The sequence below is a fragment of the Ursus arctos genome, unplaced genomic scaffold (genome assembly GCF_023065955.2).
Source record: "Ursus arctos isolate Adak ecotype North America unplaced genomic scaffold, UrsArc2.0 scaffold_10, whole genome shotgun sequence".
Lineage (NCBI taxonomy): Eukaryota > Metazoa > Chordata > Mammalia > Carnivora > Ursidae > Ursus > Ursus arctos.
This window is the reverse complement of record NW_026622764.1, coordinates 596,150-609,583: the sequence shown is the minus strand read 5'-3', so window position 1 is coordinate 609,583 and position 13,434 is coordinate 596,150. Positions and strand designations below refer to the sequence as shown.

The following is a 13,434-nucleotide window of genomic DNA, read 5'->3' as shown; positions in this document are numbered from 1 at the left end:
TGTGCCGCACTGGGCACAGGGTCACCTTGTCAGAAGCCAAGAGGCATGTGAGCGCGTGAGTGTGAGCGTGCATGTGGGTGTGAGCGTGTGTGTGTGTGCGAGCACGAGTGCATGAGTATGAGCGCGAGGGGGTCCTTCGCGGTCCAGGCTGCCCGGCCGTATTCGTGGTCTTTCCAGCACCCGCGTGAGTTGTTGGATTCAGCTTGTCAGTGTTCGCAGCCGCTGCAGGGACTCGGGGCCCAGGAGGGAGAGCTCCTGCATCCACGGCTGCGAGCCTCTTGCCTGGGAGCACACACTGCGGGTCCCGGCTCTCGTGCATGTTTCTCTGTGGTGTTTGGTGTGAGGGCCATGCGTTCCCTTGTGGGACTTGTTCCGGGTGCTGTTGTGAAGCGTTTTTCCTTGACGGCTCTTTCTGCTGGCTGCTGGCTTCTGAGCGTGGTTTTACTTCCTCAGAATAAGAAGCATCTACTACTTTCAAGTTGTTTTGTGTCAGTAGCACCTCATGAAGCAGTCTACCGGAAGCTTTGTGTTTAACAGGTGTCGTTAGAAACCCAGCAAATCCTGACGTGTGCCACGTCCGGCCCGCTGAACGTGCTGGCACTTCCCTCTGGGGTCCTGTTCTCTCCGGGCATCGCTCTCTAGACTGTCCACTTTCTCTGCGTGCTTTCAGTTGGAGACCGGAAAGGTTTTTACAGTAACACATGTTTTATTGCCATAGTTGGGCGAGTCACTGGGTCGAGGTAAAGAAAATCTATCACAACTATTTAAAGTAAATTTTCAAAAGTATTGTCATTCAAAGATTTGAATGATTGTTTCAAATATCTTAAGTTAATTTTTTTTCCTCCTTGTATGGAATATTCAACTAATGTTCGTTTCCTGTGCGTATCTCAGCTCGACCCCACAGAGGCCCCTCCGGGGACTTTGAGATGGGCCTTTGGTGTGATGGCACACCTGCCTTTGGGCATGAACCTGCCCCTGGCCAGATGTGTACTGGTGGCACTTGTGAGTGACATGTGGCCTTCCCCTTTCGCCCAGGTCACGGAGCTGCTGGACATCTCCATGGAGCTGGGCTGCTTCCTGGCCGGAGCGCTCATCTCTTCCCAAGGCCACATGGTCACCGAGGAGGTTGTGTCTTACATTGAGCCCATCCGTGACTTCCTGGTTATCATCTTCTTCGCATCCATAGGTAACCTTTCTTGTTCACATCAGGACATTCACGCAGTATTTGTGAGACAGATCCACGTGACTTCTGTGACCTGTTTACATATTTCTATTTATGCAGTAAGAACAGTTCCGTAAAAATTGGGGTCTGCAGAGAAATCTTATTAAAAAGGGAAAATTTGCACTCGGGGATATGGACTTGTTGATCAGCGGCCATGCTCTGGGGGCACTCTGATGCCCTCGGGGGAGTGACCCTGGGGTCCCAGCACCACATGCAGAATCACCGAGGGCCCTGGCTGAGCGCTGAGCAGTGAGAGCAGTGTGACCAGCAAAGGGCAGTTTGGGGCCCAGATGAAGGAGGGCCCCCCCGGGGGGGGGGGGCTGAACGCTGAGGCAGCAGTGCTCGGCGTGGGCACCTGGGAGGGCATGGGGGTGGGGATTCGGTCCAGATGGCGGGACCCTCAGAGGCCAGGAAGGCCCCTGCACATGGTGCACATGGTGGCGGGCGGCAGTGCAGACTCTTAGTCGTCCCCGTGTTCCTCCCGCTAGACCAGGTGTCGCAGGCTCTGCTCCTCTTCACGATCCCGCTGGCACCTGACTTCATATATGCTGTGTCACTGAAATACCACTGTACCCATTCCTTTGTGCTGTATTTTTTTAAGATTTTATTTATTAGAGAGAGCACATGTACGAGCAGGGGAGAGGGAGAAGCAGGCTTCACAATGAGCAGGGAGCTCGTTGCAGGACTCGATCCCAGGACCCCAAGGTCATGACCTGAGCTGAAGGCAGACGCTTCACCAACTGAGCCCCCCAGGTGACCTCCTCTGTGTTGTGTTGAACGGGGGCCAGTGTACCCCAGGCAGGTCCGTGCAGTGGGCTGGGTCAGGGATGTGTGCACATGTGTGCTTACGCTGGTCACTTCATACTACGGGTGACAGTGTGATGAGTTTGAGGAACACAGGTGCAGCCAGAGCTGGTCTGCACCCGTAATGCTGGGGGCTCGAAAACCCCAGAACTGGCTCCTCCCCTGGCACATGTACCCTGGGCCGTCGTCAGGGCTCAGGGAGCACACAGACTTGGGAGGTGGCCGAGGCAGACCCAGGAAGAGGGACATTGCCAAGAAGGAGGTTGGGGCAGGTGCTTGTCAGCAGGCCCCCGCGGAGCAGCATAAAGGGTCGGTACTGCTGAATTCCACGGAAGAGAAGCCTATCTTGGGAGCACGGGGGTTCTTGGGTTTGTGTTTCTGCGTCAAACAGACGCAGACTGCTGAGGGGTCGCACGTGTCCCTGCCCCATCGTGAGCTCCCGGTGCTCACAAGGAGAGGCCCTGTCAGCCGTGCCCTCCTTAGGGGTGTGAGGCTGGCCGCCGAGTGAGGAGGGGCCCGCCAGCACCCACCCCGCGTCCCTCATCCCCGGCACGCAGAGCCTGCCAGCAGGCACTGACCACAGCAGGAGAACGGTTCTTGGTTGTTTTGTCAGGACAGCAAGGAGCCATGAGTGTCCAGGCTTCTCCCCTCGCTTCCCGGCCCCGGGAGGTGTCTGTACCTCGTACAGAATGTTTTCACAAAGGAAAATCACTTAGCTGCTGCTTGCCGTCCCATTTTGCCAAGTCCTGAGGGTGAAGTCTGGTGGAGGATGGCCCTCGGCACCTGGGCCCCTTCCCCTGCGGCGAGCCAGCTCCAGAACCGCGAGCAGCAGACGCGGGCATGAGCCATGCACACGGGGCCCCGCAGGGTGACGCTCACGAGCTGCTCGTGTGCGGGGAAAGGGCAAGAGGAAGCCTGAGCATCGCAGACTCATGGCTGAGGACTGAGGCGAGAGTGACTGTGTCTGTCCTTTTCCTACCAGGCCTTCACGTGTTCCCCACTTTTGTGGTGTACGAGCTCAGCGTCCTGATGGTCCTCACCCTGTCGGTGGTGATCATGAAGGTACGGATTCTCCTCAGTGCTTTTTGATCGGTACAATTCCTGTCGTTTTTGGTCGATGTGGGACGGAGCCTCACTTCCTACCCAGAGTGACGTGGAGTCTGCAAACTCCAACGAGGCTGCTTACCCGGAGCCCCTCTTGCCACCCAGCAGTCTGGGGACTGCGTGGGGTAGGACCGAGGCCTTTGGGTTTGTTTTCCTTCCTTGTCTCAGAATTGGGTATGTTTGAAATGGGGAGCTATGAGAGCGGGGCCAGGAGAAGTGACTTCTGCACACCCCGCGAGGCCCTGCGCTGGGACGCCCCTCCTGAAGCCCCCACCAGCGGTGCATGCACACGTACGCTCGATCGCTTCTGTGCTGTAGAAGTGTTATAATGTTTGTACCCACCACATCAGTGGTTTATTATGAAAGGATGTAACTCAGGGACAGCCAGATGGAAGAGGGGCCCAGGGCGGGGCTGTGGGGCAGGGCGTGGAGTGCCCATGCCTGTCCAGACCCCTCACAGACGTCCAGCTTCACTGCCACTGAGAATTACCTCACCACTGTCTGTCCCCCATGACCTGTCTGTCCTCCATGACCGCATTCTTTTTTTTTTTTTTTAGATTTTTATTTATTTATTTGAGAGAGAATGGAGGGGAGGGGTAGAGGGAGAAGCCGACTCCCCGCTGAGCAGGGAGCCCGATGCGGGACTCGATCCCAGGACCCCAAGATCATGACCTGAGCTGAAGGCAGATGCTTCACTGACTGGGCCACCCACGTGCCCCAATGACTACAGATCCTTGAGTTGCCTGTGTTAACATTCATTTCAGGGTCCGATTACCTGTTCAGTAGCTGTCTGGCTTTGTAGATTATAAAAGTTGACTTAATGGGTGCCTGGGTGTCTCAGTCGGTGAAGCATCTGTCTTCAGCTCACGTCATGATCGAGGGGTCCTGGGATCGAGTCCCGCATCGGGCTCCCTGCTCAGCGTGGAGCCTGCTTCTCCCTCTGCCGCTCCCCCTGCTTGTGCTCTCTCTCTGTCAAATGAATAATATCTTCTAAAAAAAAAGTTGACTTAAAATACTATTTTTTTTTTAATTGGGGTGGAGAGGCACAGAGGGAGAGGGAGAGAGAATCTCAAGCAGCAGACTCCATGCCCAGCATGGAGCCGAACGTGGGGCTCGATCCCAGACCCCGAGATCAGGACCTGAGCCAAAACCAAGAGTCGGACACCAAACCGATGGAGCCATCCAGGCGCCCCTGACTTAAAATCCTTCCACTGGAAGGAATCCGAGTCCCTGATGATTGTTGCACTTGCCCCACGGATTCTGGACTGCTCACCTCTAGATTCTGCGTATGTGAGAGACACAGTTCTCTCCTTAGAAAGTAGAATGTCCTTGAGTGCTGCCGGACACCCACTGCTGTCGACTTAGCCGGGGGGGACCGACTTATCAGTAAACCTCAGCCCTTGATTTTGCTCTGTCCAGCGTGGTTTTCTGGCAGACACTCTGGGTCCCTTCGGTGCCTCTGCACGTGTCCCGGTGTTGGGCGAGGGTGAGGCGCTAACACGGATGCTCTCGCAGTTTGTTCTGGCAGCTCTGGTCTTGTCTCTCCTCCTGCCGAAGAGCAGTCAGTACGTCAAGTGGATCGTGGCTGCGGGCCTGGCGCAGGTCAGCGAGCTCTCTTTTGTCCTGGGGAGCAGAGCACGCAGAGCTGGCATCATTTCTCGGGAGGTGAGTCTGCAGCCACGTGCTGTGCGTGTGTGGGGAGCCCTGGTCCGCACACCCCCACACTGGCGTCTGAGCATCCTGCCCGCAGTCGCGAGCAGCGGGTGTGGGCCCGGGGCTCTGCCCCTCACCGGCACGGAGGAGTAACGTCCTTGTTGACGCTGCCCCATCACTACTCGCATCTCTGGCAGAAAGTAAACCCTGAGTCAGAGCCCCCCCACTAGTTTGTGCAGGGCCATCAGCCAGGCCGAGAGCCCCGGCCTTCCCAGGACCGCATCTGTGAGCCGTGTGCCTGCGCTTGGGTCTGAACTCCGAAACCATGGAAAAGGCAGAACTGGAATGTTGTTGTGTGAAAGTCCCTGGTTGGTTTGTGGAGTTTTTTCACAAAATACATTGCAGCATTGGCCTGTGTGTAAAAGGTGAGCTTGGGTTCAGAAGTGCTTCTGAAGACACCGTGTCTCCAAATTTTGGGGAGTTGGAATTAAAACTGGAATAGAAGTGATGACAGAGCCTCCTGTGTATAAAATACACGGAGGTTTTTCCCGCGTATCAACATATACGAAAGTTTGGGGCTCTTTTCATTGGCTCCCTCCTTCCCCCACCATAGTTCTAAGCGTGCATGCGCTGGGCCCTCTGCGTGGCGCCTGGAAGGTGAGCCCCCCGCCCCCCATTTGCCTCCTTCCCCTTTGTCTCTGGTCCGTTCATCCTGGGCCTGGCTCTCTCCCGTGCCGGGTGCACGCACGCCCGGGTGTGGGTCTGTGGGCACGGCCGCCCGCCGCCCGCAGTGCACTTGCCTTGTTCTCTCCAGCTGTGAATTAGAACTTGGTAAATGTTGTCTGATGACCCCCGGCTGTCACTTTAAGTTTGACTAGCAGGACGTTTGTGCTTGGCTGTGGCCTATGGGGTCCGTGGGCCGCAGTCCGGTCCACCGTGGTAAGAGCTAATGTCCCTTAGAGCAGGGCCAGTGTGAGCCCTGAGTGACCTGAGGACTGGTGATGCTGCTGATTGAGTGCAAGGAGGGTGGACAGTAAAGGGGCTCTGCTGCAGACAGAGGCTAAATGCCGGCTCGCGGTGTAGAAGCAGCCGGGACCCCCGGCTCTGACTGCCGGGTCCCCGAGGATCGCATGTAGGCCAGCGGCCGGGAGACTGCATACCGTTTCCCCACAGACTTGTGCTTCTAGCTTAGAAACACTCAGGGCGCTCTCAGATTGGGGGTTTGTGGGCATACAAGCTCATGAACGGTAGTTTCTACCCAAACCTGACTGGACCCACCAGCACCATTCTGCATCTAGTTTTGTTTTGCCCTTTTTGTGTGCACGTGTCGGGTGGGTCCTTGAACAAGGGCGGGGGTTTGCCTGTTGCCCCCCTTAAGGTGAGCATCCTCCCTTGGGCACCCTGTTGCCAGTAAGCCCCTCCCCCCCCACGAGATGCCTCCAATATCCGGTTCTGCACACCTGCTCCCTAGTTTGGGCCAAGGGATAGAGAAGTTCCTCTTGGTGCGTGGGACGTGCTGGCAAGCATTCAGAATTCCGTGCTTGTGCCCTCGTGTCTATGAGTATGAGGAAGATAGGATGAGTCTCGATTTTGAAGAAACGGTGGCTGAGGAATGACGTCTGTGCACAGGCTCCGTCCGAGGCCTGCACTGCGGCCGCGTGCTCAGTCTGCCCGCGGGGTGAGCCATGTGCACGAGTTTCCATCAGGGCCCACATCTCCCCGCACCTCACGTCCACATGTCCGCGTGCCCGTGGCTCCCTGGGGTGTGCAGGGGCGTCTCCTAGTCCTGCGCGAGACCACTGCCGCTTACCTGTTGCAGGTGTACCTCCTCATCCTGAGTGTGACCACACTCAGCCTCTTGCTGGCCCCGGTGCTGTGGAGGGCCGCCGTCACGAGGTGCGCGCCCCGGCCGGAGAGACGCTCAAGCCTCTGAGGGCCACGGCGGGATGGACAGCTTCACGAGTGAGACCCGTGTGCGGCCGCACCTCCCTGTGCGCCCGTTGCCTCGGGGACAAAGCGCCCGGTGGGAGGGGCTCCCCGTCTGCCCGGCGTGACGACCTTTACTCCGCAGTCTCGGGTCTCGCCGAGTGATTTATTCCATTCAGTGGTCATGCACAGAATAAATATAACGCCAGATTTTACGGTCACCTTGACTGTTTTGCCTGGATGTGCCTTTTTTTCTGAAGTTAATGTTAACTTTCTATTGTTACTTCATCAGTTCATGATTTTTTGGTAAAACAATCAGAAAGGTTTTTTATTTATTCAACTTTTGTGTTGCAATCTGTTGGTCAATATTTGTTATTAAACGTTTCTGTGATGTGACATTTTAATTCGGGCGGTGAGTTTGGAAGTTACTTTAGTCATTACTGTCTCTTTTCTAAAATGACAGATATCTTCTAAATGTCTATTTGTTTTTATTATAATAATTTTAAATAAAACACTCCTGTCGGTTTTTATTAGATATGTCATTCTTTTAAAATATTTGTTTTGAATCACGGGAATATGCATGCTTTAATAAAGATCATTTACAATCAGGAATTAATTGAAATTTATTGGAATTTTTTTTAGATTTTTCTGTTAAACTGATCTTTGACAGTTTTCAAAAATGAGGATGATTTATACCTTGCCACATCATTCTCTAAGAGACCAAGTTAATACAGTGCTATTTGTAAAGCCTAAGTTGTAACTTTGAACTTTATATTTTGGTTACTATATGCCCCATTTCAGAGAACTCGGGGCTGGAAGGTCTGGTCCTTACAGATTCCCCGAGAGGCGCTGTGAGTGGAGTGTCCTGTCGAGATGGGCTTTAAGAGCCTAGCAGTTGGACCAGAGTCCTTACAGCGGAGGGACGCCACCTCGGGCACGACCACGACCGCAGATGTGACCGTGTGATTAACAGTGTGTGGGAGGAAGTGAGCTGCATCTGGTCTGCAGGAAATGGATAGAGAAGAGATACAGCACTGGTTTTATTCATTCTCAATCAGAGCACATCAGTGCCCTTCCCTTGAAACCACTGGGTGTGGACGCGCGGGCAGAACGCTTTCTCTTACGTGCCCAGCAGGCTGGAATCCACTCAGGACGGCCTCTGGGGTGCCTGTTCTTTCATTTTCAATCCCCAGCACCTGAGGGCAGAGCCAGGAGCTCAAGAAATCGTGTTGAGTGGAAGGAGACCTATATGATGCGCTGACATAGTTTTTCCCAGAACACGGAGCCAATGTCACCGGTGGGTAAAGACGCCAAGAGGACGCGTCTCTGGAAGATGTCTGCCCGCAGGGCACCCTCCCTGGGGGGCTCCAGCCCCAGGATGTGGCCTCTTCACCTTCCACTCACCTCTCAGGGCCCATCATCCACACCCCTCCCACACAGTGAGGCCACAGAGCCGTCCCCGGCCTCGTCCTCCGTCTCTCCTCCTCATCCGGACTCGGAGAGCTCAGCTGTCCCTTCTCTGCCCCGACCAGCCACTGGGCACCCCTGGGAGCCCCTGCCGCTGCCGCCATCAGCATCTCTTCTGCGCACGGGCGAGTCCTGCTATTGATGGCACGCCGGAGGGAAGCGTGCTTGCCGACCAGCCTGGGAGTGACGTCCTCACCTTGATTTTAAAACCTGGTGTCTGCTGTGAGCCCGTTCCTAGTGGATTGACATCTGAGGTGCAGAGCTGAAGACAGAGGGGAGGGTGGGGCACCAGCTGCTGACGGCCAGTGCCTCACCGGGTCCCCGACACACGTCGTCTGGGTAGTCACCCCTCACACCCGGAGTGCTAACCCAACCCCCAGCTCCTCCGGTCCCCACGCGCATTGCGCGTGTTCCAACCTGCTGGTGCCCTCGCGCGGCCTTCCTGCTTCCTGGGTCTGAGTTCCGCCTACACTCTGGCGGGTAGGCACCCTCGTCCGTGCTGTCCTGGTGCTCTGCTGTGCGTGGGGGGCAGGATCGCGGTAAACCGCGCCCTCAGTTCCCGGGGCCTGAAGCCCCACGTGGAAGAGCTTCATTCGGCCTGAGGGAAGCCAGAGCACGTCCAGCACCATCTGGCTGGAGGCTTGAGAGCCGTGGCCGTTAGAGCAGGTCTTGCGTGGGAGGTCAGTTAGGAGAGAAGCTTGCTCAGTTTGCTTACACCATGGACACAGGAGAACACCTGTGCATCACTGACTGTGGGCAAAGCAGGCAGGGGAGGGAGGGTGCAGAGTGGAGGCAGAGCTGGCGGCCTGGTGCACGGAATGGGCCGGGGAACCGCCAACCACTCGGGAGAAAGCAGGCGGGTCGGGGGTGCCCAGGAGCGGCACGAGGTGCTGGGCTAGCAGGTGCTCAGAGGTCGGTGTGTGAGACAGCCTCCCCCACGGCTCCCGGGCCACGGGCACCAGGTGTGGCAGAGCAGAGCCCCCTTGGGGGAAGGCCGCGGCCACGTCTCCCTCGCGGCACTAATCCATGCTGCCAAAGCCTAAACGCGGAGACGGCAAGGCTTCGCGGCCCCGAGCAGAGCACAGAGGCGGCCAGCATCCACTTCGGGCACAGTGTCTCCCGGGCCCAAGGTGGTTGTGCTACGTCAGAGCCCCGAGGAGGAAGGTGAGGCAGGCTCAGGCCCAGCGGCGGGGCGGGCGTGGGGGCCTCGGTGCTCAGAAGCTGCAGGTGCGGGCGTGGTGGGGCTGTGGCCCCGGGCGAGGCCGACGCTCCTGGGCTCGGGCAGGTGGTTCTTCCAGGTGACCGGTGAGGAGCAGGCAGGCAGGGAGGAGGAAGGAGAGGCCATGGTGTGCAGGCTCCGTAGGGTGGGCGGCTGCTCCAGTGTCCGACTCCGGAACTCCTGCTGGCTCCCCACACCCCGGGACATGCCAGCCCTTGGCCCTCAGCACGAAGGTCCGGATGACCCTGCCGCTCCGTGGCTCCCAGTGCAGAGCGCCTCCGCCTGTGGGCCGGGGGCCCAGGGCTCTCCGTTCCTCCTGCGTGATGGCAGCCCCAGCCCCTGCAAGTGTCATTAATCTGGGGAATCGCCTAACCCCCACCCACGCCTCCCGGCCACACACTGGCTCCCTCCTCCCCCTGCCTGCCCAGGCCGAGGTCCGCGGCTTCCGGAGGCCTGTGGCAGCGGCACCTTCGCCAGCACGGGGCCTCGAGGTTGGCTGTGGAGAGTCCGTGCGCCCTGCACGTGAGACAGGCGGAGAGGTCGGCTGCCCTGTTTCCGTCAGCTCATCCAGAAAGAGTGAGGCTTGTCTTTCTTGAGGGCAAGTAGGACCTGGTGCCCCGCAGGCCTCTGGCCTCCCTGTCCTGGCCGGAGTGAAGAGGCCTTTGCTTTGCTTGATTTAGGGAGGAATGTGCTGAGGGGTCCAGAGGGCACTGGCCGAGGGCAGGGCCCATCCCCAGCTGCTCCAGGAGCTCATGGGGGCTCGGGCTGAACCCTGACCCTGCTGCCTGGGGATCCTGCCGACACCTGACTTTGAATGCCGCGTGAGGAATCCAGAAACGTGACATGCACGTGTTTAGAGATTTGGGGTGAACATGCCTAGGGGAGGGTGGGGGCAGGCCTTTATTAGGATGAGCCCAATGCGCCCACATCCCCGTGCTTGCTGTGAGGACACTCCCTGCCTTTAGAAACCCTGTCACGAGCTGTTTCTCACATGCAGGCCGTGTGGGCATGGGTGTGGTCGCCACAGGAAACCGTGTCGGCGCTGGGACACCCCTCCCCTGCACGGCCCCTAGCCCTGCCTCCCCGGCCCTTCAGCGTTCACCGTGGTGCTCGCTTCCTTCCCCGAGGAGCCGTTAGTGGCGTGAACGCTTCCCAGAAGTACTGTGTTCTGTGGTCTTTTACTCAACCGCGTGTTTCTGACTCATCCTGATGCTGAGTCTGAGACAGACATTCTCACCCTCTGTGACCGTCCCTTCCGTGAAGACGCTGCAAAGTGCTTCTGTCACCAGCAGCGTCCCAGCATTGTCACCACGGCATAGTTTTGGAAATGCTCAGCGAGGGGAGAGGCAGGGGGGCCTCACACATGGCCTCGGGGTCTTTGACTCCTGCAAGGAGACACAGCAGCGTTCGTGTGCACGCAGGTGTGGGTGCCCAAGTGCTTCTCAGGCGGCACGTTAGCACCTACCTGGCGGTGGTCAGCCTTTGTCACCTCCTCCACGGGACGCTCATGAGCCTCGAGAGACTCTCTGTTGGCCTGTGTTGAGGCACTAGTCCCAGGGCAGGGGTGAAGTGGCGTAAGGAGCGACCTGAAAACGCCTGACCCGTGGTGGATGCAGCTGCGTCACAGGCGGGTCCCTGGGGACGCCCAGTGTCGTCCAGAGCCAGCACGGCTCTGTCCTGATGGAGCCCAGATCCCGTCCGTCCGGACTGGGGCCTGAAAATGACTGTTTCTGACGCATTTCCAGGCAGTGCTGGTGCGGCTGGGCTGGGAGCACACAGGAGAGACAGCCGTCCAGCTCATGGTGGCCCTAGCTGGGCCTTTGCTGACTGAACACGTGGACCCAGATGCGAAGACAAAGGCCTCCGAGCCAGGAACGGAGTCTGGAACAGAGCTGCCGCGGCACTGGGCTCCGAGGACCACTGCGCAGCGTCTCTCCAACAGCGGACTCTGGTGGAAGAGGCGTTCCCTGGAGTGGATTGTGGCTGCGGGAGCACAGCCACCCAGCCAGGCAAGTGCTGTTGCCGTCTCTGGCTCCGTCACACATGCGCGTCACGTGCGCGTGTTGGCCAGTCAGAGAGTTTGAAGCTGCTGGCATAAGGGAGGAAGGTCGGGGAGGGCAGAACGCAGGTGCTTCCTGGGGCTGAGGGGGCCGTGGGGCCTCGGGAGTGGCTTGGGGGGGGCGCTCAGGAGACCCTGGCTTCCAGCACCTTCTGCCCTGACCAGGCGCCAGGTGGGCACCACCATGGCGTCCAGCGCACAGAGGGAGGCCGCGTGCGGCCGGCGTGCTCAGGTGCTTCTCAGGGAGCGGCCGTGTGTCCCGCCCGGACAGGGGGAGCCGGGGTGCAGGCTGCACGCCGGGGGAGCACCAGTTGTCCGTACGAAGCAAGTCACTGGAATCTCTTCTTATTTCCCGATTTATGAATGAAATCAAGTGTGGAGAAATGAGCCAAGAACTTGGCGTGCACACAGGCGAGGCGGGCGCGAGGACAGAAGGGAGCATTTGTAAGCAAAGGGGCACCATTATTTCAAAACAAGGGGTGTTCGAGAGGGAGGGGAGCACATCGAGCTCTGCACTCTGCCTGCGTCCCCTGGGGGGACGACCCGCGGGAGGTGCTTTTATGGGCTTGCTGTTACCTCAAACCCGCTTCAGGGATCAAAGTGCCGCCTCAGCATGGATCCCTCACATGGGGGTCGGGCGACGTTTTGAGATGTGTTTCCTCCCCTAAATTCCCTTTTCTTCCCTCAAAGTGGACTCCAGTGTCTCAGGGTGGATCACAACGGTCCCGAGGACAGAGCTAGCTTGCCGGTCTTCCGGGCGTTTTACAAAAGCCCTCCAAAGTTTAGAGGCTCGACCGAGAAGGTAGAAGGAGGGTGAATTTGCACATCGAGATGGAGGCCGGGGGGCCGTCCATGTGGGCTAAGGACGGGACCCAGCAGTCTCACGAAGGACCCCATGCGCCCGTGGCGTCTGACTCGGGACACCGGCCATGACCGTGCGCATCCTGGGCAGAGAAAACCCCAAGAACAAGAGGAAAGCTCGCAGGAGCCCAGTGGACGGACACTGAGCCTGAACATAGGCCGGCTGTCCAAGGGTGCCGTCCGTCAGCCCCGGGACTGTGCACCGGGCTCCCGCACGGGCAGCAGGCCGCTCGCTCAGCCACGCTGGTGTCCGCCGCTCGGCCGCCAGCTCCAGCACGCGGCCTGGACCCTTTCCAGGTTCACGCACGGTTCCAAATTCCTTTTGATAGCTGCCGTTTTCCCGCAAACCTTTCCTTGAAATGTGAAGATTAGAGAAAGAGGGTGGACACAAACCCAGGAGAACTGAAAAGTGGAGGGTACTCTGAAATGACAGTTTGGAGGTCAGCAAGTCAGCAAGAGGTCGGGCCTCACGATCTGAGATTGTAAAGCAGGAAGGTCGGTCCGCCTTCCTTGTAGGCCGCTCTGCAAGGCCACCGGTCCTCCATCCCTGACGCTGGGAACCCCGTCAGCCCTGGTGCCACCGCTGCGGGGGCAGAAGCCAGGCCTCGGGGAAGCGGACAGGGGCGCACTCCGCTGGGGTCGTCGGGTGCCTGCACTTTTGCCGCGCTCGCCGTCCTGACCGCGCTGCACACTGTGGTCCAGGTCACGGGCTTCCAGAAATTAGCTAAGGCCGCCCGGCAAGAAGGAACTTTCCGGGCTGAATGAAGGACCATCAACTCCCACTTGCAGGTTTCCAGATTCACGCCTGCTCCTCAGCTTTCCCTGAATAACGGGCACAAGCCGGCCGTTCCTGCGAGCTGACATCTGCCTTCTGTCCCACGACGGTCTCTTCTGTGTTTCCATCGCACGCGTTCCCGAGACACCTCGTTGCACCAGGAACGAGTGCTTGGCAAGCACTGAAAACCGACACTCCGTTTTTGACTGCTCCCCGGCGCGTCTGACCCACTTATAGGATCCAAAATACACTTCACCTGCCGTTTGTGGCCATCTAACTCTGCTGTCGTCCCCGTCATGCTGACGGCTCTTGATTGTCTGTGTTTATTCTGGTCCAACATCCAC

The 13,434-nt window shown here is 58.2% G+C and overlaps 1 protein-coding gene across 12 annotated transcripts in view; it reads left to right on the top strand.

Moving 5' to 3' along the window:
- TMCO3 (transmembrane and coiled-coil domains 3) overlaps positions 1-7,321 on the top strand; it is a 45,205-nt gene extending 37,884 nt beyond the window's left edge. For 6 of the 12 annotated variants that reach the window (XM_026488710.4, XM_048215509.2, XM_057306947.1 and 3 more), the window contains 4 exons: positions 1,036-1,186; positions 3,009-3,088; positions 4,646-4,795; positions 6,603-7,321. In XM_026488710.4, the coding sequence (XP_026344495.3) occupies positions 1,036-1,186; positions 3,009-3,088; positions 4,646-4,795; positions 6,603-6,716 (495 nt within the window). In that variant the 3' untranslated portion in view covers positions 6,717-7,321. Of the gene's footprint in view, positions 1-1,035; positions 1,187-3,008; positions 3,089-4,645 lie in introns of all 12 variants that reach the window. The other 6 variants (XM_057306963.1, XM_057306926.1, XM_057306928.1 and 3 more) reach the window with 1 other exon arrangement.
- Positions 7,322-13,434: the final 6,113 nt, after the last annotated feature.